Source organism: Meriones unguiculatus, chromosome 16 (genome assembly GCF_030254825.1).
Source record: "Meriones unguiculatus strain TT.TT164.6M chromosome 16, Bangor_MerUng_6.1, whole genome shotgun sequence".
NCBI classification, from domain to species: domain Eukaryota; kingdom Metazoa; phylum Chordata; class Mammalia; order Rodentia; family Muridae; genus Meriones; species Meriones unguiculatus.
The window spans coordinates 39,338,520-39,365,470 of NC_083363.1; the positions used below are offsets into that span (position 1 = coordinate 39,338,520).

At 42.7% G+C, this 26,951-nt stretch overlaps 1 protein-coding gene and 1 non-coding gene across 3 annotated transcripts in view; both read right to left on the bottom strand.

Annotated features, from left to right (window-relative positions):
* Positions 1–26,951, bottom strand: part of LOC110552112 (24-hydroxycholesterol 7-alpha-hydroxylase) — a 79,044-nt gene that overhangs the window by 24,921 nt on the left and 27,172 nt on the right. For both annotated transcript variants that reach the window (XM_021643191.2, XM_060369687.1), the window contains exon 7: positions 16,833–16,923. In XM_021643191.2, the coding sequence (XP_021498866.1) occupies positions 16,833–16,923 (91 nt within the window). The remainder of the gene's footprint in view (positions 1–16,832; positions 16,924–26,951) is intronic.
* Positions 19,937–20,125, bottom strand: LOC132648464 (U2 spliceosomal RNA). Its single transcript, XR_009586862.1, has one exon. It is a non-coding gene; the product is annotated as a U2 spliceosomal RNA (small nuclear RNA).

The following is a 26,951-nucleotide window of genomic DNA, read 5'->3' on the forward strand; positions in this document are numbered from 1 at the left end:
ATCTATCTACCTACCTACCTACTATCTATCATCTATTTATCTATCATCTATAATTGATCATCTACCTACCTACCTATCACCTATCAATCACCTAACCATCATCTTCTATAGTCTATAATCTGTCTACCTATCTACCCCATCTACCTACCTACCTACCTATAGCTATGCTCTATCTATCTATCTATCTATCTATCTATCTATCTATCTATCTATCTCAACCTCAAATTTCTTTTGGTGTGAAGCCACAGATAAGAGTGCAGTTTGTAAACTGTGACAACAGGCCAGATCTAGCTCACTGCTTTATTGTATAAGCTTTTAATACAATATAAATGTATAAATTTTTTCCCAATAAAAACATCAGCACTCTTTTGTGGCTGCATTTGCACTACCATAGCAGACAAGAGAAGGCCACAGCAGAGGTTTTATGGGCCATAAAATCTAAAATAGGGGCCCTGTACAAAAAAAAAGTTTACTCTTGCACACAGGGCAGGAAGAGAATGAGCTATTATTGGGTTTGCTCAAAAGGCCAGGTTTTACTTGGCCCCTGAATTTTACAAGTGAGATTAAATTCTGTGTGGCCTTCTCTGCCCTTATCAGTTCTATAGAAGTTTAGTAGCCCTGTAAAATGCATGTTATTAGGAAAATATAGACTACATGACCAGGGGGAAGGCCTGCTTATATAGAACATGATCGCTGTGATGATAATGCTTATGTACTCAGAGAGCACATGCTAGCAGATGTGTTGAAGAAATCTGTTTCCTGACCCTTAGTTTCTACATTTGCTCTTTTCTAAGAGATCTAAGAAAGCACTGTAGTTGAGTCCTCCATCGCCCCCATGCCCCTTTCCTCACATTATCATAGAGAGAGTGGTTTTTCTCTCAGCTGTGCTGTTTTTCAGTCGGCTCCATTTTCCCTGTGGTACAAACATCTCCTGGGTACCAAACAGAAAGAGCAAATTAGGTAACATATGGTACCTAAGGGAAAATCCTTTGGAATTCAAGTAAAGCACTGGAAAAAAATCCTGACAGCAGATGTGTGCCTTTCTGTCTGTTTATAAACCAGCCGAGCTCAAGAACTACCCATCTATTTCCATGTATGTCTTCCTATGTTATTCAAGGAATTACAATTCATGTGAGGTGTGTGTCATAGAAGCCCACATAAATTGAAAAATAACAAAGATATATTATTTCTGCTAGAAAAGTTGGATTGGTTGAGAACTTTGATAGTTAGGACTAGCTTTGGGTATTGGATGATATAGGTCAGCCATTTTCGATAACTGAATGGTCCAAATTGCCTGCAATTTCTGGTATCTGGATGTTTTACACAAAACAAGAAAATGCTGACAACTGGGAGCCCTGGCCTTTGTAAACAGTTAAAAGTGAGATGGTAAGTGATCTACAGCAACCTGAAAGTGTGTGGGGAAACACAAACCCTCTAAAATGTACTGAGAGAAAAGAACACAGAAGAAAAGAAAAGGAGGGAAAAATAGCCTTTAATGGTATGTATTAAGAGATGAAAGCCTGTTGTAGAAAGCCTGCAATGTGGCGGGGGGGGGGGGAGACAGCAGAAAGGGGAAGGTATGGGCACTACTGCTGTGTGTATTATGAGGGGGCAGCTGGCGATTTCTAGAAAGGGAGGCAGCAGGAGACGAGGGAGTCCCATTGTCCCTGGAGTCCTTGTTCCTGAGCTGTCCTTCTTCACATCTGCTCTCTGGCCTTCGCATGTTCTGCCTCCTTTCTGCACTGGACTGCCTCTCTGCATGCCACCTAGATCAGACTGTCACTTGAAGTGTCAGTTGACTTTATCAAAGCATTAAAACCATGAGACAAGGGGAAGGCAAAGTTCTACTGTGGCTGGGAACAACTCCCGGTCGAAGGTCTTGTCTCCTATTTGGGCTCCCAGAGATTCTGCCTCAACGGTGAGGCTGTCAGTCACTGGCCGAGGAGCTAAGGCTCACCCGGAAGTCTATGGCCATGGCAAATTGAAACAGGGATGAGAAATGTTTGGTGATCAGCACTAGAAATCAGAGATCTGAGAGGGGCTTCAGACCAGTTTCTTCTTGATCCTGAAAGCCATGGAAGACCTGGCCAGCTAGGGCCCTTCATAAACAGACATTATAGTAAGTTAGCAGGGTCCTCTGATTCAGATCCTAAAGCTGACTTCCCCCAAAAAAATTTACAGAAATTTAATTTGGAGAAAATTCACCAACCATCCTTTCCTTTTGTTTGTTTGGTTGGTTTTTCTGTTTTAGTGCACTAGTACAGAATAAATACTTTTTCTACTAGACCAAAGGTGACTAAACAAATGCTCCAAATCAGATGTGAGAGACTCCAATGGGATCCAAACCTGTGTCATTCATCCTCACTGTCAACCTGACAGGACCCACCTACGAGACACACTACTGGGCCTGATTGGGGCAGCATTTCCACAGAGGTTGAACAGAGGAGGAAAGACACGTCCTGAACGCTGGTGACATCTCATGCACTGGAGTCACAGACCAAATGAAAAAAATGAGAAAGAAAGCAGCCAGCCGAGTCCCATATTCATCTCTCTCTCCTTCCTGACCACAGACATGATGTGAAGTGGTCAGCCTCCCAAACCCACCCTTCCTCCCTCTTCTCCTCCCATGCCCCTTCCCCAGACCATTGATAGGGGCAGTAAAGAAGGGGAAGATAGACCTGGAGGGGACAGGTGCTCCACAAAGAGAGCAAGAAAACCAAAAAACCTGGGCACAGGGGTCTTTTCTGAGGCTGACTCCAACCAAGGACCACACATGGAGATAACCTAGAAACCCTGCACAGATGTAGCCCTTGGCAGCTCAGTGTCCAAGTGGGTTTCCTAGTAAGGGGAACAGGGGCTGTCTCTGACATGAACTCATGGGCTGGCTCTTTGATCACCTCCCCCTGAGGGGGGAGTAGCTTTACCAGGCCACAGAGGAAGACAATGCACACAGTCCTGATGAGATCTGATAGGCTAGGGTCAGATAGAAGGAGAGGAGGACCGCTATTAAGCCATTTTCACTATAGAAATGTTTTACATTACATTACATAATATAGAACTGAAAGCTTGCTTCTACTGGAAAATAGCTAAAGCTATGGTGTGCACATGTATATGTGCTGTGGAAAAGAAGTATTTTAATTGCATGTGTTTTGCTTCTTAAATCCCAGTGTGATATGGGAAAGATAAAGTAGCATTCCTGAATGAGACCAAAGAAATAAAAGAAATATTCTAAGTTTTCAAAACATCTTTCTGATAAAAGAGCAGTTTTGCAAAAAGCGCTCAGAAATGGCTCTGCACCCACACTGCTGGGCGTTCAGTGCTCAACTCTGTCCCGTGGCTCTAAATTTAGAAAGCTCCACTTGGGAGCATTCCAAGGTAATCACCAGAAGGGCTGGAGCATAACAGAGGCTGAAAGAGACCAGGGAAAGAGCTAAGGGGGATCTTGGGTAAAATTTAGAAATTTTACTGTTTAACTCTTAGCATAAATGCAATAAAATCAAACTTAGAACATTTGAAACCAAATAAAATAAAGGATGATGCTTGTACTCAGAAATAGTAAAAAAGGAAACAAAGAAAGAAAGAAACAAACAAACAAACTTTTAATGTATCCACTTAGTTTTTTGATGAAAGTCATCACACGGAGACCTAAAAACTGTATTTGTTATGTATAAATGGTAGATTTAAACGCTGTTATTTCAGTTACTAATTCATTTACACTACAAACGTGCTATGTATCCGCTGACAACAGCCTATACTCTGCCCAAAACTTATGCCATATTTTGTAAAATACTCATTTTTCAGACTTTCTTCAAGAAATTCCATCTTACAAGCAGAACTTTACTCCATTTTGACATACAGGATAACTGTGCCTGGGTGGGCGTGTGAGGAGTTATCACTCACACGACATAGACTGGCCAATGGCTTGTTTCTGGGTGTTGAAAGGCTGCTTAAAAAATGCCACGATGAAGGCAACTTATAGAAGGAAGGGTTTAGTTAGGGCCTATGGTTCCAAAAGATCAGAGTCCATGAAAGCAGAGCAAAGGTGTGGCAAAATGAAATAGCTGGAAGCTCACATCTTGGTTCGCAAGGAGAAGGCAAAGAGCACACTTTGAATGCTGTGGATTGTTTGAAGCCTTAAAGCCCAGTCCTCCTCACCCACACCCGCCTCTGGTGATAGACATCCACCAACCAGGCCACACCTCCTAATCCTTCCCGGACAGTTCTACCAACTGGGGACCAAGTATTCAAACACAGGAGCCTATGGGCACCATTCTATTTCAAAACACCGCATCCTACAAATTAACTGAGGTGAACTGAGACTGTAGGGTCACGCGAACACATGGAAAATCCTATGAGGGAAACTAGACCCCAAAGCTTACCAGACACACCAGGCCAAGGAAAGGATACAACTCTCTCACCCAGACCCCATGAAGAGGGAACATATAGTCCTGCGATTGCTTGACCCCCGCCCTCCCACTTGTCACGTGACCACCCATGTCAAGGACCAATAGTCAGAGAACTCCCAACTGGCCCCTGGGCTTTCAGCTTGGCTCTGGCCCCACTGTTCACACCGCCCACCTTGTCATTTGCCTGTCTGGACTGGCAGGTGACTGGTCTGTCTGCCAGTTCCTTCACCTGGACTCTGTGAGCTTTGAAGTTGAATCTAACCATGCAGTTTCGCTTCCAGCCCGTGACCTGCAGTGGCCTGACCCACAACACCAGCTACTTCCCAACAGCTCTGTCCACGCTTCATCTTAGCAAGACTCTCCGTAGATTCCTATCAGCTTCCTAGCTTCTCCAGACTTCTGAAGCTTCTCAAATTCTGCGGTGGCCTTTTAACCCTTTCTACCCTTTCTGCAACCTACACATAGACATAAATACGTATATACATAGACACAGATGATTTAGATATTGTTTTGGTATGTAATGTGTGATTTGAGGGTTAATATTAGCAATGAAGACTGGAATAAAAGTGGATCTTATTCACCTAGGCCAAGATTACCAAGGAAAGAGGGAATGGCTGGCCAATTGCTGCCATGAAATTGGTATGCCCTGTAATTTGTTGTTAGTCAGTGATTCTGGCACTGAGAGAAGACACAAACATGACCACAGGCTTATGACATTGAACACTCAGAACATGTCTGTGTTATATGTAGCCTAAACAGATGTTGTAGGATCACCAGTGTTTGTAATGGATTGGCTACCTAACAGCACAGATATTTTAGATCCTTCACTGAGTCTTCATATATGCCACCTAATACCCCAGTCTCAGGCAAATTAATGTGAGACATTGTGAGAGACATCTTTTTCTATCAAAGATGGCCAGTGCACCAAAGGCCAGTCTTCTATCTAGTGAAACTCTCATGTAGGGCTTGTTAGCCTAAACCCCAGGTAACAGATGTCCCTGGAACTTCACTCTCTACAGAGGCTTCCCCTTCCTGCTGATTACAAATTAGCCAATCCCATCTGACTGCGAGGTCAATATCCCAACAATGGAGTGAGCCGCGGGGCCCTCCCTCACATCAGAATAACAGCGAAGAGAGCTTCCCATCCAGATGTACTTGCTCTCTCAGTTTAGGTCATTACTCATCCTGCCCAGCGACTTTGACACTGTTTGTACATCTGGATGTGAGACGTCATAAATATTATAGTATTCTTTTCCAACAGAGAGACATGTTGACAGTATCACGGCAGCCTTTAAGGCTCACAAGAAGCCACACTAGTGCTAATATCCCCACACTGTTTCCCAGAGAAGAGCAAGGAATCAAAATGACAAAAATCGCAGCCTTAAAGGATCTTAGACACAAGAGCATAAGACAATTCATCAGGATATAAATAACTATAACACAGAGGATTCAGGCAGCAGTGGGATTCAGCTCCTCTAGCCTGTGGCTGGAATAAACCTAGAAATGTGGGTAGGAGTCACCCAGGCAGAAAGAAAAAGAACAGATTCTAAAATAAATCACGAAACTATGATTTTTTTTTTTTGGACTTAAGAAAGAACGTGCGTCAGCTAGAACACCAAAGGAGGACTTCATGGATAATCCCACTGCTTTTTCATAGTTTAAGCCCCCTTCGTCACACAAATAGATACACACACATATATAATAAATATATAGAGGAAGTGTCTCTGTAGTCCTAATATTAGGTAGCCAAACAGACACCAGCAGACTTAGAGGACGTTAAGGATGGAGGGCTACCTCATTATCAGTTCTGGACTGTTTCCCCTCCCTAAGATTAAAAATATCCTATGAAAAGGTGGGCTTTGATGAAGCCTATTGAAGAAAATCTAATCCCTACTGGTCATAAACAAACAAACAAACAAACAAACAAAATCACTGATTCCCTCGAAGACAAGCCATTGAAATAATCATCCCCATAAGGAGAAAATAAACTCACACCTTCCAGAATCCCTCCCTCAAGGCAGTTGTTTCCAGATCTTTACTGCTAAGTGTGAAAAAGAACAACTTCTTCTCTCACACCTTTCTGGTTTGATTGGATTTAGTGTGCCCAGATCCATGGCACACTTCCCTTGACATGCTGAGCTTTCTCACTCTTGCTCTGAACGTCCTACAACTTCTGCAGCGGCCTGCAGGGCTCCATCACCTCCGACCCTAGCACAGAAGACATGACAGGCTTTCCTCCTCTTACCCATCCCCCTCCTCCCAGCTGTTGCCATGGCTTCTATAAAGCCTGCCTGCTGGGCTTCTCTCGGACACTAATAAAATGGTCCTCAAGGTTTCTTTCCGATTCTGTTTTTAAATTTCTTTCATCAGTTCCACAGAAGGGAACCCTGATTCTCCCGTGACAATGGAATAGCATTCTTTAAGGGCCTGAATAACAACTGGGGAAAGAGCTGGTGTTTTGGGAGAAGGTGAGGAAAATGGCATAGAGCTCTGAGTCATTCATTATATTTTTGAGACACAACTCAAAAGAGACAGATACAGAAAGTAGGTTGCGAGGTAAGGTTGGACAGTGAGGTATTCCCTGACTCCAGGCTCCCGGTATTCTAAAATAGGTGTTGCAGTGCTGTCCAGAGATGTGGGGAAGGAAGAAAGCAGAAAAAAAAAAAAAAAAAAAAAAAAAAAAAAAAAAAAAAAACTCCCTGAAAAGCTAAAGTGCCCACGTTCCTTCTTTACACTGGAAATGCTGGGCCCTTGCTTCTGTTTGCTCTCCTACACAGACACTATCACTCCATATTCATAGGCCAGCTTGCTTCAGACAGTCCAAGTTTATCTGTGGGTATAAAGGTCAGCATCCATGAAGAGTGGCTGGCAATAAAAACATGTGACGTGACCTTTGCAAAACAGGAGCTGACGGGACATCATCTGGCAATGACTCCTATCAAAGTTGGGTCCAGAGATCCACTTCCTAAATTTTATAATAATGTTAGTATTTTAGACTCCCTCCCCTTCATTTTCACAAGTGTGTGTGGTATACCTGAGTGTGAGTGTGTGTGTGTGTGAGTGTGTGTGTGTGTGTGTGTGTCTGTGCATGTGCGCACACACATGCATTTGGATGTTGTGAGCACACCTGTGTGTAGGCACATGTCCGTGTGGAGGTCAGAAGTCTGTGCCAGGAATTATCCTTCATCACACTTGTATTGTATTGAATGGGGCAAGATTTCTCAATCAAAACCAGAGCTCACCTGATAGCCAACTTGCTCAGGGGACTTCCCATCTCGGCTCTCCACTGGCTTTGCTTTTACTGGGCCATCACACCCACCCCAACGTTCATGTGGGTTCTGGAGATCCAAACCCCACTCCCTCTGCCGGCCTGGCAAGTTGTTAACCGCTGAGCCATGTCCCCAGTTCAAGCAGTTTAGATTGTCATCTCAGAAGATTATAAAATAATTTTGAAAAATTATAATCTTTCTTAGACTCCTAGTCACAAAAAAATGAAGCAATGATATCAACTGCTGTCAGGAAATAAAGATGTCAAATGTTCCTGGCTTTTATCTCCTCTGCCACAGACTCGAAGACCAGCTTACTAGAAAGTCTGTTGTTTAGAAAGGAGAGGGAACCCTAAAGAGAATCAGAAAATAAGAATTTACTGTATTCTGGGATTGGCGGCAGATTTTCTATCTCCCCTTTCATTTTAGAAATTTTAAGATCTCAGTATAAGTAATGTTTGAGAACTCCTGTTTTTAAGTTATATATACATTTGAGTTCAGAAACATATTCCCATAATTAAAACTTTTTTTTTCTCAGAGAAAATCCATAATTTCTTACAATAGTTAGCACATCTCTCACTGAGTAAGAGTGGATGAAAAGGTCCTAGGGGCCATAGCATTTGCAATCAATTTTCTATGTCTAGCAATCCTTTAATAGTTACTTATAGGTAATGAAAATGGGCTGATCACAAGTTTGTGAGAACTTTGGTGGGATAAGATTTAATTCTGTTTGTCTTCCAAATGAGTATAACAATAAAACTCATTCCATAAATGTTGTTTTTTAATTTGGGGAGAGGGAGAAAAGAAAACCACTGTGAAACATATCTTTGTTGTTGTAAAGAAACATTAAGTTTTAGCTAAAGGTCCTAATTACTTCTTCCCTGTCCAAATAATGTCTTCTCTATTTCTGAGGACTGAGATAGTGAGAAAAAAAATGCCTGTAATAGGTTATATGCCAGAACAGGGACATAGAAGCTAGAAAAGAACAGATGAGAAAAAATGATCACAAGAATTAGTGAATCACCAAGGCCACAGGACTCAGGTGTTTAAACAAGGGACAAAGTATGAGGGAACTGACCCTCAGTGACATGAGCACGGGTCTCCCTCCCTCGGCTGCCTCCCACAGAGCTGTTGTTACACACGGTGATACAGCCATTCCAAGCTTTACATGTGGCTCCTTAGCATTTGAGCTCACACCCTCATAAATGCTTCTATTCACCAAGCCATCGCCCTGGACCCCAACTTCTCTGTGCCTTGCACTGAAAACAGAGAGGGGAAGGTCTGGAGGCTGGAGGCAAGGCCTGAGCAGCCGCTTTAGGTACCTCTGGTAAATAAATGCTGGAAACCAAAGGATTGTCCACGGGCTCTAAGTGCCCTGGGACTCAAAAACACAGCAGGAGCCTGACAGACCACATCTTCAACCCCCCTGCCCCACCCTCCAGGCAACGGCTTTTTCACGCTTCAGAGTCATTTCTGAGTTTTATGTGCTGGTTCTTGTAAGTTTTTGAGAAGTGGGCATGGTTTTTAACATCTCAGGTATTTTGTGATAAATTTTGCCCTCAGGGATATGAGTTCCTTCTGAAAAAGCGCAAGCAATAAGCTTCTGGAAGCAGAGTGGCTTCATCCTGACACCCCCGGTGCTGAAGATGAAAGAGACAGTGAGAACAGTTTGGCGTGGGAAAGACAGCAAGGACTACACATTGCCTAGAACAGATAATATACAGCCAGAGGAGATGAAGAGGAGCCACAGACTGACCCTCTCTGCCCTTTCGCTCTACGCATGCATGCACATGTAAAGAAAACACACATTCCAGTCTGTCATTTCAAACAGGGTCAGTGAGGCTATGCTAAGTCAAGCATATAGGCTCTTCTGATTAAAAACCTGCATGTCATGTTAATTTCAAGAGCCCTACTTCCTATATTAAAGGGGGAGGTTTTTAATGTCTATGTTGGTAAGAAGACAAAGTGAAGCCTGCTTCTAAATGGTGACCCCCTTTCCATCTTTGAAAGGAATTAAAGAACCTAGCCTCATCTATAGTAAACAGGAGTGAGAGAATACTGGGTAAATAAAACATAAAATAAAATCTTGATATAAAAATAACCCCTACATTTCAGCATTTTCTGTATAGAAAAGAGAAAGAGTGAGAGAGAGAGAGAGATTAACCAAATGCCTTGATGACTCCCCATCAGAACACACTGAAAAACAAGAAGTGCACTGAAAAGAAAAGTGTAGAAAATGAATGAAGCAGAGGAAGGCTGTTGCATGGGAGTGAGATGTGGATTGATGAAGCTAGATGCTGCAGAGCAACACTTTTCTCCCAGATCATAAAAGCGATGGGGCTGTCAAGTAACCTACAGCTATCAGCAGGATCACTTTGCCTGCTGGAGCTAGGTGATGGAGAAGAAAGTCACTTTGTAGAAAATCTCTTGACTTGGGCCATTACAAGGGCCGCTTTCCAGCATTTCATAGAGGAAACGGTATTAGAAATAACCTCTGTGGTCTCTTCTCAGCCCATTATCATACACTGATGTCTGCCTGGCTGGGGTCTGCTTGACTGGGGTCTTGGGCTAGAATTCACAGGCTATGTGTTCCCAATGGCATCATCTTAGCCCTACCCTTTGGGCGAAGAAGGGGGAAAGGATAAAATTATACATTTGGGCTCGATAAGCTGGGATGTGGGGTAGGTTCAATGAAACCTCTTGCTTTTATACATAGTTAGAAACAGTTTCACCGCTGCAATACGCTTCTGTGTAATTTATTGCATCCCTGGTCCAAGCCAGCTTATAAAGGCCAGGGCAGCAAAGGAAAATGAGCCCTGTGAAACATTTCCTGGGTGATATGCATTAGCCTCTAAATCCCCACATTAGATTCAGGTTATCAAATTTCAAGTGGGAGTGGGAACAGTTTTAATAAAATAAGTATTCTGTGTCTGTAACGCCACTAGAGTTACCTTTGCTCTATTATTACTTGACCCTTTTCTTCATTCTTTTGGACAATTTGCAACAAAAAGGGCCAAAAAGATCCATTCCAGTCATAACTCTACGGTTATCAGCCATAGAGCCCTGGCTGGCTAGGGAAGAGTAATGAGTGAGATTATTAAGTCAGCGGAGAAGGCATGATGGACCCTTCCAAGAATGCTGTTATTGGTTGGCAAGAGGGTACAGAGAACGCGTCCAAGTGGAGAGAAGCTGGGACGGTGTATAAGCAAGTGATGACGGGCTGTGCGCTCTGAACTAGGAGTAAATGCAAATGCAGCGATGCAAACGGCATGGGACTGGCGAGCTGATGAAGCTAGCGAGGGCACTGCCATGCTCACCTAGAATGTCACCCTGGGGCCTGGGCTTCATTTTGAGTTTGCTCACTTGAAGTCTTGTTTATATTTACTAGCAAAGACACAGGTTATTCTGGATCTGCCCGTGGCTGCCCTACAGTGTCAGTCCATTCCATCAGGGTTGCTGTTCCGTGCAAACGCAGTGGTGCCCCGAACAAAAGCAGAACAAACAGGCATAAAAATAGCATTGGCTGTGCCTAAGGTTTCTCTCGTTGTCAACGTCACAACTTAGTGACTAAGAGGATGAAAATGCACAGCTCGACTTCTGACTCTAATCCAATGTTTTGTTTTGTTTTGTTTAAGATTTATTTTTAGTATTATGTCTGTGGATGGGTATGTGCTCACGAATGCAGGTACCCGCAGAGTCCAAAAGAGGGCATTACATGTCCTGGAGCGTGAGTTACAGGAGCTTGTGACTCACCTGATATGGTACTGGGAATGGTGCTTTAGACCTCGGTAAGAACAGGGAGGGCTCTTAACTACTGAGCCGTCTCTCCAACCCCCAAATGAACATGTTTTTCCATGCACCTTTTACTACTTATACTTCAAAGAATCAATCCTACCTAAGTGTATTTGTGTTAATGAATCCAATTCCTTGTAATTCAATGGGGGGTAGGAGAGATTGACTTAACAGCTTATTCTTGATGATATATGTGTATATACAAATAAATATATACATGCAATAACAATTGATGATAAAAGAGAGGCTAGGAATTTGAAGGAGTGTGAGGAGGGAAATACAGGAGGACTCGGAGGGAGAAAAGGGAAGGGAGAAATGTTGTAATTAAATTAAAATCTCAAAATTAAACAATAAATAAATTTAATCCTGAAATAAAGCACAGTAAGAGTATAGGCAGAAAGGGAGTGCTGTGTGTGCCACCCCGTATTTTAAAAATGAAATAGATAAATAAAAATGTTGACAAAATAAAACATGATGAGTATGTAGAAAAGACAAATGAGCGATTTTTTTATCTGCCTGCTGTCTGCTTGTTTTTATTACGGAACAAGCATTGCTGATGGGCAAATTCCCATGGAGACAGTCCTGACCGAGGAAAGAAAACTGCTTCTAACACAGTGGACACAGAACCTACATATTACAGGCATAGATTATTTTAAGTCACCTGCCAGGAGCGAGACATGCACATGCTGACTTACTTAGGCATTTGTGGTCCACTGTTGCCTTGAAAGAACAACTCGAAGAGAAATGAATACATGTTTCAAGAAGCCTATCAACACGGACTTCAGTGTTTTCACCAAGATGAAGACAGCAGAGCTCAGTGGTGAGTGAGTGGGATGCTACTGAACAAACCAAAAGCCAGGGTGATGGTACAGCCTGTACTCCCAGCACTCAGAAGGATTCTTGCAAGGCTGCGGTGAGCCTGCCTAGCCTTGGACACACAGAAAACCTGCCCTGGAAAAAGAAAAATATGTGTGTGTCTAAAAAATAACTAATAACTAAAATGCACCTAAATAATTGATATGTAATTTCATATAAAGGAAAGAAATAAGGATTTTAATTTTCTTCCTCAGCTGTGTGGGCACAACAATACCCACCATTCTGAAGACAAATGAACTTCACAGGAGAAAGATATTTGGGGGAAAAACTTCTCTTCATTGAACAGAGAATCAGAACCTAATTGAACTATCAGTTTGTGGATTCTTTAATTAAAAAAAACAATAAATGGAATGAACATTTGGTTTTGGCTAGCACACAGCAACCTAAGGAAATCATTGCATGTTTTTTTTAATTATTATTACTATTATTATTATTATTAACTGCCATTTGTGGGCTTGAGAGATGGGTTGCTGTGCAAACACAAGGATTGGAGTTTGGATCCTACAACCCACACAGTAAGTCAGGAGTCCAGTGAATGCCTGATACTCCAGCACCAAAATGGGTGAAAACAGGAGGATCCTTGAGAATTACAGCCCTCCAGGCTAGCTGAAGAAACACAAGCTCCAAGTTCAAAGAGAGACCCTGTCTCAAAGAAAGGCAGAGCTAGACAGAACACCTGACACCCTCCTCTGACCTCTCCATGTATCCTTTGTACATCCATTTGTGTACATATAAACATACACAGAGAGATGTATTTTTATAATAATATCATATAACACACTACTTTTACTCACATTCATGCATAACATATGTAATTTACACACAACATCATGGTCTGCGTTTCAGCAGAAGCTTGCCTGAGCACCACAGAGTAGAAACCTTGGGATGCCTGCTCTCCTTGTCTCCCATGAAGCTCAGCCATTACCCTGAAGAAGGGCTGCAGATCAGATCAACAGTCTCTTATCTTGAAGTAAGAGTTAGTGGTAACAAGGCTAGAGAAATGGCTGCTCAACGGTGAAGAGCACTTGATGCTCTCACAGAGGACCCGGACGCCATGTCTAGAACACCTCCAGCTGCAACTCCAGCTCTAGAAGAGCCAATGCTCTTCTCGCCCTCTTAGGCACACTCATATTCACACACACACACACACACACACACACACACACACACACACACAGATTCTCACATATGCACTCACTCACACATATACACACACACATCTGTGAATACACATATACTCACACATACACACATATACACATATACCTATGAATACACATATACACATATACCTATGAATATACATATACACACATACCTATGAATACATATATACACATATACCTATGAATATACATATACACACATACCTACACATGAATAAAAAATAAAATAAGAAGTAGAAAGGGGTGAAGAAAAGGCTAATGATAGAAAGAAATGGAGACTGAGATTTTGATTTTCCTGGCACCAGTCGCAGATTTCACAGGCTGATGTTCCCAAAGACACAACGACATTTAGCGTCCCCTGCCAGTGTCACCCTGTGCTTGGCATTCATGCACACACTGGGGTTGCCAGATAGTCCGAGGCCTGGTTCAGAGCACAGTTTCTGGCTATGCCCTCTGGGCACAGCACATCCAGCCCTTCTAGAAGCTCCACAACATTTTAACAAATTTATTAAAAAACAGAACAAACAAAAAAACAGCCTTGATCATCTGGAGTGAGCTCCTGCTGCCCACTCTGGGAAACCCTGCTGATAATACAAAGAGGCAGAAAGCAGATCCAGAGATGGGGGAGGGGGAGAGAAAGGCCAGGTGCTGGGAAATAAATGGAGTCTCAGGAGGGAAAGAAGCAAGATGGACGAGAGGAGATGCGTCTCCCCAGAGAGACACTCATGTTAGAAGTTTCTAGAAATGACTTGGGAGCATACAGCCAAGTAAAAGGAAAAGTTGAAGCCATGAGCCAGGCAAGTTCTGTGGTAAGGAAATAAAAAAAAAAAAAAAAAAACCTAGGAAGGACAGGGCATATGCTTGTCAGGGGAAGGCGGCAGGAGAGGTGGGACCTTAGACTTCCTCTCTCTATATGGCAAATCCACTTCTTACACATGCTGCTCTGGGATAAATGACAAGACCAACAAGACCATTCTCACAGAATAGCAGAACCTGTGGGCACACGGTGTGGTCACACCTGCTTGCCGTCTCTTCCTCTAGATTCCTGCCTGCCTAACCCCAAACCGCTTCAAGTGCTCACCCAAATCCATCTCGCCGACAAGGCTGAGCCTGATTCACTCCTGGCACCGGTGATTATCCACATTCAATTCTGTTTTCCTTTTTATGTAGTATTTGATACCTGCTAACAGTCTTAGTTTATTCATGTATTAAACCGATCGTTGTCTTGCCTCCCAGAATATAGACACCAAGAAGAATGTAATCCTTGTTTACGTCTTCCAAGCTTCTAAAGCAGAAAAGGAGGGGCCTTTTTCCTGAGGGATGCTGGGAGCAAAATCTTTAAAGGTTCACCTTTGCAGCCCCCTGGGGCAGTTGACAGCAGATGAGACCAACAATGGGGAACCTGCAAAGATGGAAACGAAAGCCCAGGTGTCTGTAGTGGCTTTGACAAGGAGCGTATTCCTACACAAGTCAAAGGCCATTCATTCAGTTGTCCAGGGCTGGACTTGAACTCAAGAAACACCCTGAGCTCCACGCTGCGGCTACCCATGAGGCTCTGCACAAGCAGAGGGCAGGAGCTAAGGCAGAGTTCCCAATGGCTGGCGGGATGCGGAAAGTTCCTGGCAGACACACAGAGGCCCTTGGCAAAGAATAGGAGGAACATAGAGTCCTAGTATAAATGAATCTATGTCCACTCGTGAAGAAACCTCTAAACTCAGAGAACAGACTTCAGGGGGCATACATGACAAGAACTGTAATATTAGGATCCGGAGACCATGCCAACCAATTTCTCATAACACATCTCTTTCTGCGGGCTGGAGAGATGGCTCTGTGGTTAGAACTCCTGCTGCTGTTCTGGCAAAGGACCCAAGTTCAGTTCCCAGGACCCACATCAGATGGCTCACAACTGTCTGTCACTCCAGCTATACTATACAGGATGTGACTGTGTGGCAAGGCACCTGCACTCACCTGGCTTATACCCACCCACATGCAGGTCCATACATTTAGAAGTAAAAATAAGCTTTAAACATAGAGGATAAATCTCTTTCTAGATCTACCCATTTATCATCCCCTAATCATATACCAAACGACCTGTCATCTATCCATCTATCCAGCCGTCTCTTACTGGTTTCTGTTTTTCTGGAGAATACCTGATAATACATGACACTCTGCTCTTCCCTCTTTGACGTGTTCCTCTGTGGACAGTCATGAATAGCTTCCTCAAGATCGTGGCCTCGTGGCCTCATCCCACACCTGAACTTCTGAGCTTAGCCACACGTGGTTCTGGATCTATTTTATTTATTCAGAGTGCTCTGAGGTACTGCTGCATGCATATTTAATTTTAAGTTTTATATTTTTACAAGTGGCTTTCTATTCTACAGGAATGACTTACAATGAGAGTCGTCGATACAGTGCTGCTAATACCATGAAACGCTGCCTGAAGCAATGTTTTTCTAGTAAAGAGAGAATAAGAGATTCTGAGAATAGATGAGGGTGCAGAAGGAGAGAGAGTTTTGTCTTCTTATCCTGGAGCCACATACAAGAGCTTTGAATTCAAGCCCTGTGGTCACTCAGATTAACGTCACACTCTAGTTGTGGACTCTGGGTTGCTTGGGTTCTCCAAATTATTCTCTGGACATCAGGAAAGACTCTGGTAAATGAGGACAGAGCGTGGAAGTCAGGGTGCTTGAGGTTTACTCGCCTGTAGATGACACGTGCCTTTGCACACCTCTGATGAGCTCTACAGACCTGAGCTCTGTGAAGGGCAATGGCCTTTCCTCGCCTTCATCTGCGTTCCTGGAATCCCAACTCGGAGCACCACTCATTCTCGATGATTCTAATGCTCATGTTCCACAAGCTACAGCACAGCACTGCTGGGTTCTTCTCCTGGGCTGGCAGGACCAGGGCATTGCTTAGGTACCCAAGGTAGTCAAGTGTGTTTGGCTTTGGATGAAACTCCAAACAAAACATTTTCAAATGATATTTTTCAGCCATAGGGACGGCGAGAAAGGCCTCAGATCTTATACAACGCTTTAATACTTTTGAATAAGAAAAAAAAAATCAAATTATTTTTAATGTCTTATTTCACAGCCCACGGTTTTGCATGTTAAGCCCTGGGATCACAAGCACGTATCACCAGGCCCAGACTTTCTTTTCTTTGAATGCTGGGGATAGAACAAGCATAGGTCCTCACACTGGAGTAGCCACCATTTTACCAACTGAGCCATCTCCTCAGCCCTGGTTCCAGACTTTAAAACATAGTAGACGTTCAAGATCAAACCCGTGTATACAAAATGTTTTCTTGATTGTGCAAATTAATTTAGTACCTGCAGGGCCAAACACAGAAGAGATGCTTTCTAAAACGGTCCTGTGGATATCAGGGTGAGACAGAATAAACGCCAGGGTCCAGAATGCAACCTGGAAAAGAGAAATGTATACAGCATGAGGCCCCCTCACGAGGGAATGAGAGCAGTTATACTGTTAGCCACAGATGGCCGAAAGAAGCAAGGACAGTGTTTCAGCCAGCCTCTAAAGCACACTGTTGGGAGCTGGAGAGGTGGCTTAGCAGTCAAGAGCACTGGCTGCCTTTCCAAAGGACACAGGCTGCATTTTCAAAAGCCTACATCACAGTTTATAGCCATCTGTAATTTCAGGCCTGGGAGGATCTGACATCGCTTTCTGGCCTCCGTGGGCATTGCACACACGTGGGTGGTGCCAAGACATTTGCAGGCAAAACATCCACACATAGAAAAGAAAAGAAAAAAAAAACATTTTTTTAAGAAAGCATGCTATTAAATACCACCATTCAAAACAACTTGATTTTATGAACAAGAGTGACATCACATACTTCTACGGGGTCAAGTCTCAACACTGATCCTACCTCTGTAGTATAGAGTAAACTGTCTTTGCTGAAGCGGGAGAGGTTTGGGATTATGTTGACTGACAAGCAACGTCAAATGTCATGCTGCCATACACTAAATATTCAGAGCAAATCGTAACACTTTAGAATGTTAATAATAAAACATAAAAATGTTGTCATGATTTAATTTCCTTAAAATATAAATAAAGCAGCATAGGATAGTGGCACATAGCTATAATCTGAGCACTAGGGGAGCAGAGGCAGAAGGATTGCCACAAGTTCATGGACCATTTGGCTTGCATGTGGATTTCATAGCAGCCAGGCCTATACAGCAAGACTATGTTGAGAGAGGAGAGATAAAGAAAGAGAGAGAAAGAGAAAGAGAGAATGAGAATGAACCAGAAATTTTTCTTCTTAAAAAATGAAACATATTAATTTTAAATAATTCCAGAAAATCACACTTGAATATAATTAAGCAAATTATGAGGAGCTGAAGGTGTAGCTCAATGGTAGGACACTTGTTGGGTATGAACATCCAAGGTCCTGGGTTCAATACCTAACACTCCCACAAAATTAAAATAAAATAAAGACAAAGTGTGAAAGTTCACTACAAGAAAAATAAAGCCATTTTGGACCCAAGTATATCTGTAAACTCTCTCTTTTGACCCATCAGGATTATTTTGTATCTAATAATGTAATTTTCAATGTCCAGTGGTAACTCAAGGTAATATATGAATGATTTCTTAGTTGCTATTCATAGGAGCTTAGAACCTCAGTCTGAGGTTTGAACCCTAAGTTGAATGCAGCTGCTTCCAATATAGATTGGACAGCAAAGCTCTCTATTGAAATTCGTAACAAAATGTAAATGTCTCTGATCAAGTATACTGCATCCATCTTCTTGATTGTGTGAGAATCCTGTTTCTACCCTGGGTCACTCGGCCAGCCAGCTTTGAACGCTTCTGTGGATTACCCCTTTCGTTTACACTTCTGCCCCCAAAATAATGCCCTGTGACAGTCTTCATGTTCTCCTTCTTATTCTAGAGCTAACATATATTTGGAGACTGATTTTTCTTCATTTCTAATATTTATCAAAATAAAATGTTTCAATAAAAAAGAGTACTTCATGTCTTCCCTATATAAGATATGTAAGATAAAAATGTTCCTCTTAAAAATGCACTTCCTGCTGAGGCAGTTTTTGCTTCTAAGGCTAGACAACACAAGGATATATAAAGTCTTGAGAAGCTTTGACTTCCCCTTCACTTTTTTCTCATAAGCATCTATTATTATTATAGTTTATTAAAGACTATTAAAGAAGAGATCATGAACATGACAGGAAGGGGAAGTGGGCACAGGAGGCTTTGGGGTGGAAATGATGTAAATACAGTCCTCATATCAAGTTCTCAAAAAATAAAACATTCAAATAAAAATAAATAAAATAACTGTAGGTGACAAAAAAAATTTTTAATCAATTCTGAGGTGAACAAGGTAACCCTTTGTATAAGGTAAGTTTTTTTTCATCTCTCTGTTGCTTTTGTGAAACAGGGTGTCCCTTGAAATGATCCCAATCCTCCCCCTTGTGGTCAAAAAAGGAAGAACAGCACTGAAAGGAGCCAAGCCCAGGCTGCTGGTTTCTCTCTGGCGTGTTATTCCTTTCTCTGTATCTCACAGCCTAGATACAGAGAAAGGAATGAGAAGACCAAGACCCCAGAAATGCAGTCCTTCTAGGAAAGCATCAGATTAGGAAGGATGTAGCCTGGGGATTATCTAGCTCACGTTCACACACTGCACAGACAGCTCTCTCCTGGCTCCGTCTTTGAGTTACTCCTCCTGTCAGCTATCAGTGGAAGCGCTGAGGTATTGGAGTTGATTGATAATCACTCCACACTCAATTCGACATAGTTTGAAGTTGGATTTCACATTGCGTAAAGAATTTCAGGGATGATCATAGATCCCCAGTAACACCAGAAGAGCTCGAAGTCCTGTGTACCTGACTGGTTTTGAGAATCACTAAAATTTGGTACCATACATTTTTATGACAAGCAGTAGAATTCAGCTCAATAACACATGGCTGCACAATCGTGCTAAGTGCCTTTTTTCCTTAACAGTTCTTTTTTTTTTTTTTTTTTTCCTTTTTAAAGGCTACTGTTTTTCTGTCTTTAAGACAGTACTTTTTTTGAGGACTGGTGGGTCAGATAAGAGGTTAACAGCACTTGTTACTCTTGCAGAGCAAGAGAATTTCCCAGCACCTGTGCATCAGCTCACAACCACCCCCTGGAACTCTAGTTCCAGGGCAACGGATGTCATCTTGCCACGAGGTATGTACACAGGGCACACGTGTGCAGGTAAAATGCTCACACATAAAGTGAAAAAAAAATAAATCAAAACAAACAAAGTACAGGCTGGTAATCCCAGCACCTGGGATGTAGAGGCAAGAGGATAAGGAGTTCAAGGCCACCCTCCCCAACACAGCCAGGGTGAGGTCAGCCTGGGCTACATGACTACAGGAGACCTTGTCCCCTCCTACAATAGTCAGGGGAGAGGAAGCACTTCTTTCTTTCAGGAGTTCCTCAAGAGGGGATCACTGTTCCCAGAGGTGCTGCAATACCGGACGATTGCATGAAGCGCACACAGCCAGCTCCATTCCATCTCCTAGCGCCCAAAGCCCATTTGCTGTGCTGTCCTCAGAGAGGGGACTATCCAATATTAATCTGACAAGAACAGATACTGCACTTCACCTCAGCCAAGAGGACAAGAAGTGATACCTTCTTAAAAGTAGGAAATGGGTTAAGCAGAATGGCTCATGCCTATAATCCTAGACATGACTTGGAAAACCAAAGCAAGAGGATCATGAGCTCAAGGCCAGCCTGGGACAGTCTCAATAAACATAAATAGATAGATAGATAGATAGATAGATAGATAGATAGATAGATAGATAGATAAAAATAAGAAGACATAGTAAAGAGTTAACATTTCTATGTGATATTGAATCAAAAAGCAAATGTGGCCCTGAGGTCATTGACACATTTGGAAAACTATTTCAAAATTGCTACCCAATGGAATAACATTATGCCAAAAGGGTCAAGTCCATGGTCACAGGGCAAAAAGGAGAGCCATCTGATACTAAACTGCAGTGCTGCTGTGCAAAACCACTTGCAGGAGAGTTAAAAACAAGACCAAGCAGAGAAGAGGAAGGAGGCTCCAAGGCTGGCTGCATCCCAGGAAATGAGTTGTGCATTCCTTCAGGAGCATCCCAGAGAAGGTGTGATGAAGGCAGATGGGCTCCTGGAAGTCCTCTATATAAGTTAACTGTTGAGTGTTGTTTAAGCTCACTGAGTAGCTAGCGCTGGAAGTGGGGTTGGTCCTCCTACTTCAGACCCTAGTGTGTTAATGCCAGGGGTGCTCCAAGACCTTATGTGAGAGGGGAGAAAGACAACAGCTGGCAAAATAGCTCAGGACAGCACTGTGCCCTTGAGAACAGCAGGGAAGTAGGCCATTTCCAGCAGATGCTCTCATTATTCCGTGATGTAAAAGTTTATGTAGTGGGAAAGAGAAGCCAGAAATAATAGCCACGGCGAGATCATCCATGGAGAGTAAGTGCAATTGGGAACTCCGACTGCCTTCCCCAGTTGGTTTCTGATTGATGTGGTGAGCACCTGATCTGATGATGTCATCTATGTCACTGTTTGTTCTTTTACTTGGAAGCCTCATGTGAGAGGACACTGCTCTGGTTGAAACTCTCTTCATGAGGAACTAGAACTGGGTGTCTTGAACTGCATTTCCAGTTGATCTCTGCTGGATGTTTTGAGTGCCTGATCTGATGTTTCTCTTTGCATCCATCCACCCAGCCAGTCAGCCAGACAGCCATCTTTCCATCTATCATCTATTCATCGCTTGCTATGTATTCTTTTACTTTGGCTTGTTATATACTTAAGAAATGAACTCATTTTAAAAAAAACTCAAAGTGATAGCTATCCTAGGTCATGTTCTGAAACAAGTAAAGGACAACTCCTCATAACATTCTGGATAATCTTCTGTCAATCGTGACAAGCACACATACAGCACACATACATATAAAGCAATTTCTGACCAAAGAATTGCACATTGAGTTAGAGACGTGAGATACACACAATGGGGGGGAAAGGGGGGAAGAGATCATTGTGCAAAGCCACACATGTATCACCATGACAATAACAGAGTTAAAAACAAAACCAAGCAGAGATGAGGAAGGAGGCTCCAAGGCTGGCTGCATCCCAGGAAATGAGTTGTGCATTCCTTCAGGAGCATCCCAGAGAAGGAGTGATGAAGGTGGATGGGCTCCTGGATGTCCTCTGTATAAGTTAACTGCCGCTTGTTGTTTAAGCTTACTGAGTAGCTAGCGCTGGAAGTGGAGTTGGTCAACCCAAGAGGGTAGTCATTGTAAGGGGCTGCAGGCAAGGGACAGATTTTTCTTAGCCCTTTGAAGCTTACATCCTGCCACATATGAACTGAATACCAAAAGTGAAGACAGAAGATTTAATGTTTCCCAGGCTTGGTCTGATCTTGACTTGCTAGTTTCCTGTTTTACCCTTTGGTCTAGGAAGATAGCCCCTGTCTCATGATTATATGCTAAGAAGCATATAACTTGTCTGTTTATTTAATAGAGCCTCATAGCTAAGAGTTTGTTTTAGCCTCAGAGCAGATGTTGAAGTTGGATTTTTGAGTAATGCTGGTGACATTGAGACTTTAGGGACTCACAGAGACAGACAACACATTTTTCATCATGAAATGGACCCAGGTTTTCACCACACAGGGGCAGAATGTTACAGTTGGGTTATAAAATGCCCTTAAAGACTTATTTGTCAAAAGATTGGCCCTCCCATAGGTGGTGTTGCTGTGAGATGATTGGATCATAAGGTTGTCAACCTCATCAATGGATTCAGTCACTGATGAATTCTTAGCTAAATTTTGGATGCTAGGAGGAGGAGGGGCCTAGTTAGAGGACTTAGACGGATAGGGGTGTGTCTTCAAAGAGTGTGTCATATCAGCAGCCCTTTGCCTCCCTTCCATCTGCCATGGGATGAACAGCTGTCCTACTTCACCCTCCCTCCATGACACTCCTGCCTTGTGATGGAGCTGACTGTGGAGACAGGGGGCCACCGGTTGAAACTTGTGAAACTGTGACCTAAACAATTCTTTCCTCATTGAAAATAAAAAGTTGTATCTACTTTTTCTACTTGTTCTCGTTTTCCTGCCAAAATAATAATAATAATAATAATAATAATAATAATAATAACCTGACCATTGGGTCTCAGTGCGTACTATAGTAGTTGAAATTTTTATTAGAATGTGACAGCTTCACATTCTATCCTGTCTGTTAGGCATCATCGAAAACACAAAATCAAGACTTTCAGAGTCTGGTTTTACACGGCTGCTTTAATTTCTTGTCTGTCAATGTGTATAGATTTCCATGCTGTACAAATGAATAACTGCTGGGCAAGATAGCGTAAGAGCACCTTCTAGAAAGTATACTTAAATATACAGTATATTTAAATATATATACAGTATATATATTTAAAAATATATACAGTACACGTAAATATACTATAGACCAATTTTTTTTCACCCACACAACTGATGGGAAGGGATTGCTTCCTAATTCTTTGGCTCCCCTCGTCCCTATAACATGATGGCCGCTGAGCATAGTCAGTACTTCAGAGAAGCAGCAGATAAAAATGGCAAAAGTCAGCTTTTGATATTTCAGGAGAAACGTTCTAGAAAGCTCATTTGCTAGTCAGAAACTTCTTAGACCTGGGAAATGGTTTTTCCATCAAGATAATCTCATGAACTATGGCCAGTGCCTTGAGATGCCACCACAGAGCCTCGTGGTGGGCTGGTAGCAATCCCGTCTCCAAGAACAGGCTGAATCCCATGAGCTTCAAGGTAGGAGGGAGAAAGTACTGATCCCATCTGGGCCAAAGAAAAGACCTGCCAACCACTTGCAGCTCTTAGGGCTTCTTTAGCAATGGGTGATTCTAAAAGCCAAGACAGCAGAGCCATGCCCATACTGGCCATTGATAGGTTGTAGCAGTTTGAAAGAAAACAGCCCCCAGAGGCTCATTGGGGAATGGCACTATTAGGAGGTCCGACCTTGTTGGAGTAGGCGTGGTATTGCTGGAGGAAGTGTGTCACTGGAGGTGGGCTTTGAGGTCTCAGATGCTCAAGCCAGGCCCAGTGTGGCATTTTTCTCTTCCTGCTCCCTGCCAATCCAGATGTAGAACTCTCAGCTCCTCCTCCAGCACCATGTCTGCCTGCACTCCATCATGTTTCCCACCACGCTAAGGAATGAATAAACCTCTGAACTGTAAGCCAGCCCCAATTCATTTTTTTTTTTTTTTTTTTTTTTTGTATAAGAATCGCCATGGTCCTGGTGTCTCTTTGCAGAAATACAACTGTAACGTAGTTAGAAGCTGATACCAGAAATGGGGTACTGCTGTGATAGGCCTGGCGATGCTTTTGTTTGGAGAAATACGGACTTTGGTATTTTGTAGTAGAAAACCAGTTGAATACTTTAAGTGGGCCTAATGGATCATCCTAGTAGGAGTATGGAAGACAGTGATGTAGTGGGAGATTTTAACTGTAGGCACCCAGCTTAAGGGATTTCAGAGGAAAACAATATTAGTATGTGGCCTACAAACTATTCTTATATTTTGGTGAAGAATGTGGCTGCTTTCTGCCCTTGACCAAAAAAAATCTGCCTGAGGCTAAATCGAAGAGTTTTGGATTAATCGCTTTGGCAGAGGAAATCTCAAAACAGCCTAGTATCAACTCTGTCCTGTGGTTATTAATGCTCACTCTTATGAAGATCTATAATGAAAAGGAGCAAGCTGAGCAAGGAAAAATATAAAATGTACATTTTAAGGAAAATAAAAGGAGCACCAGGAAGTGTAATGTACCTGAATCCTGAGTTCAAGGTGATAGACAGATTAAAGAAAATCCTGGTGTTAAATGGAATAACAGGAGTGGTGACCTCAGGTCAAGATCCTATGCAGCTAAGCTTCCAATGCATGAAAATAAAGAAAAGTATAGGGCCCGGTGTGGTGGCACATACCTCTGATCCTGGCACTCTAGAGGGAGAGGCAGGCAGATATCTGGGTTTGAGGCCAGCCTAGTCTATTGAGCTAGTTTTAGGATAGGCAAGCTTAGACAGTGAAGGAAACCATCGGAAACAGGAAGCTGGTGAAGATGTATTTGAACAAGGGGACAAAGTTTTAGCCCTAGTAAGCAGTAGAATTTGGCAGCTTCCACCTTCCACCATGTGGTTTTGACTTAAGAGTTAAGGACAGGAGAAACGAGTTGTGGAATCACCCTCCAAGACTAAGGAAAGCCAATGAGGCCAGGGCTTTGTCAGGAGTGTCCCTGTGTGGAGGCTTTTGTATGAAGCTATGAAGGTGAAGCCTGGATTGCCTTGAAGACCCCAATATGTTGGCAATTCCAGAATCATGGGATATCTGCCAAAGAAAGCTGCAGGGATGGAAATAGCCCAAGTGAAAGAAGTGTGTTGCAGTCAACAAAGCTGAAAGGAGTTAGGGATCAGAAGGGCACACTGACATCAGAAATGGAGATGCAGAGTTTGCCCAGTTGGTTTTCAGTCATGCTTTGTTCCAGTATTTCCTCACTATCTTCCCTTTCCATCCTTTTGGTACATCCTGTGCCACTGCATGTTGAAAATATGGGATCTGCTTTTTATTTTGATTTTACAGTGGGTTACAGTTAAGAGATTGCCGTAAGTCTCTGAAAAGACTCTGAACTTTTACAGGGTTGAGACTGTAATAGACTATGAGGACTTTTATAGTTGGACTTAATGCATTTCTACATTATGATATGGCTACAAGGCTATGGGGATCAGGGAGCGGAATGTGGTGATGTGAAAGAAAATGGCCTCCAAGCTCATAGTAAATGGCACTCTTAGGAGATGCAGCCTTGTTGGAGTAGGTGTGAAGTAGGTGTAGGAAGTGTACCATTTTTTTCTTCCTGCTTTCTACCAATCCAGATGCAGAACTCTCAGCTCCTTCTTCAGCACCATGTCTGGATAGATGCCGCCATGCTTCCCACCATGATGAAAATAGACTAAAGTTCTGAACTGTAAACCAGCCCCACTTACTTTCCTTTATAAGATTGCCATGGTCATGGTGTCACTCACAGCAATAAAACCCTCACTAAGACAGGTGTCAAACATTTGGAATATAGCAATCTATATGCATTATTAATGGGCCAATCGAAAGAAGTCTTTGCTTTCAAATAAGAGTGATGTTTTCGTATACATCACACATATTATTTGTTGAACACCAATGCGGTTAAGCACTTTTCGTTATTTCGAGTAAAATTGTCCCAGGCATCCTCGGAGGCAGTTCAGATGAGGACAAGAATGCAGCCTGGGAGAGGTTAAAGGAGTAGCTGGCCCACTGTCACCCAGTTACGGGAACTGGCTTCAGATCTGATGCAAAGGCCTTTCCAAGGTCTCTGCTCATGCTTAATATTGCCTCTGGGAGGTGCCAACAAGGAAGGTCCAGCCAGATGAAACATTCAGTCATCATCAGACACATCCTTTCAGACCAGTGCCAGATCCGATCTCAAAGGACTGACCTCTGTGTCTGATCAACAGTGCTTTGTGCAGCTTTCTTCAGGAGATCTTTCCGGTGAGGCCCTGAGAACTAATCCCCTGTTTTGTGCATGTTTGGGAAGTTGCTCCTCAGCTTTGCTGTAGCTCAGTCAGCTGAGAAGAGTCAAAGAAGACTATTAGAGTATATAGAGTAAGCGGAAACATGGTACTCTTTACTTAACTAGCACTGATGAAATACATATTATCACAGGTGGTACATGTTAGAGCAGAAATGCTGCAATATCTGTCTCTGTTCCTTGTTCTTTACAATGGGTTAAAAGAAGTAAAGTTTTTGGGACCGTTCAGAAACAGGAAGGAGAAATGTATAATACTCAAATATTAGTTTTACGTCTAGTGGTTAAAGAAAAGAAGAAAAAATGGCCACACTTACCAGAGATGGCTGAGTGTTCCCATTTTGTCAAACACAAACACACAGGCAGCCATTCTTCCATTCATCCACTCTTCCACCTCAGCCAACATAAGGAATCAGGGCTGATTAAGCAGAGAATCACAGACAAACCTCCTAGCTTTAACATAGTTCATAGTAGCTTTAAATGAAACACACACACACACACACACACACACACACACATACACATACACTCTCTCACACACACAGTAACTCACTCTCCATGGAAGCAGATGGGGGAACTCTTTGGGAAGAAGGAAGGAAATGAATAGAGGTTTGGTCAAGAGGAGGTAATGAGGTTGACCACAAACCAAGTTCAATGATACACATGGATGAAGATGTCCTATGGAAACCCATTGTTTTGTTCACCTAGTAAAAGAACAGGAAACAGTTGCCCACCACTGTGTGTTGTCTATAATCTCAGCATTTGAGACTGCAAGTTCAAGGGCAGCCCGAGGCTACGAAGCAAGACTTTATGCCTCAAAACAAACCAATGAGTTCATGAATTAATCAACTAAAGCAAGTACATAAAAATAAAT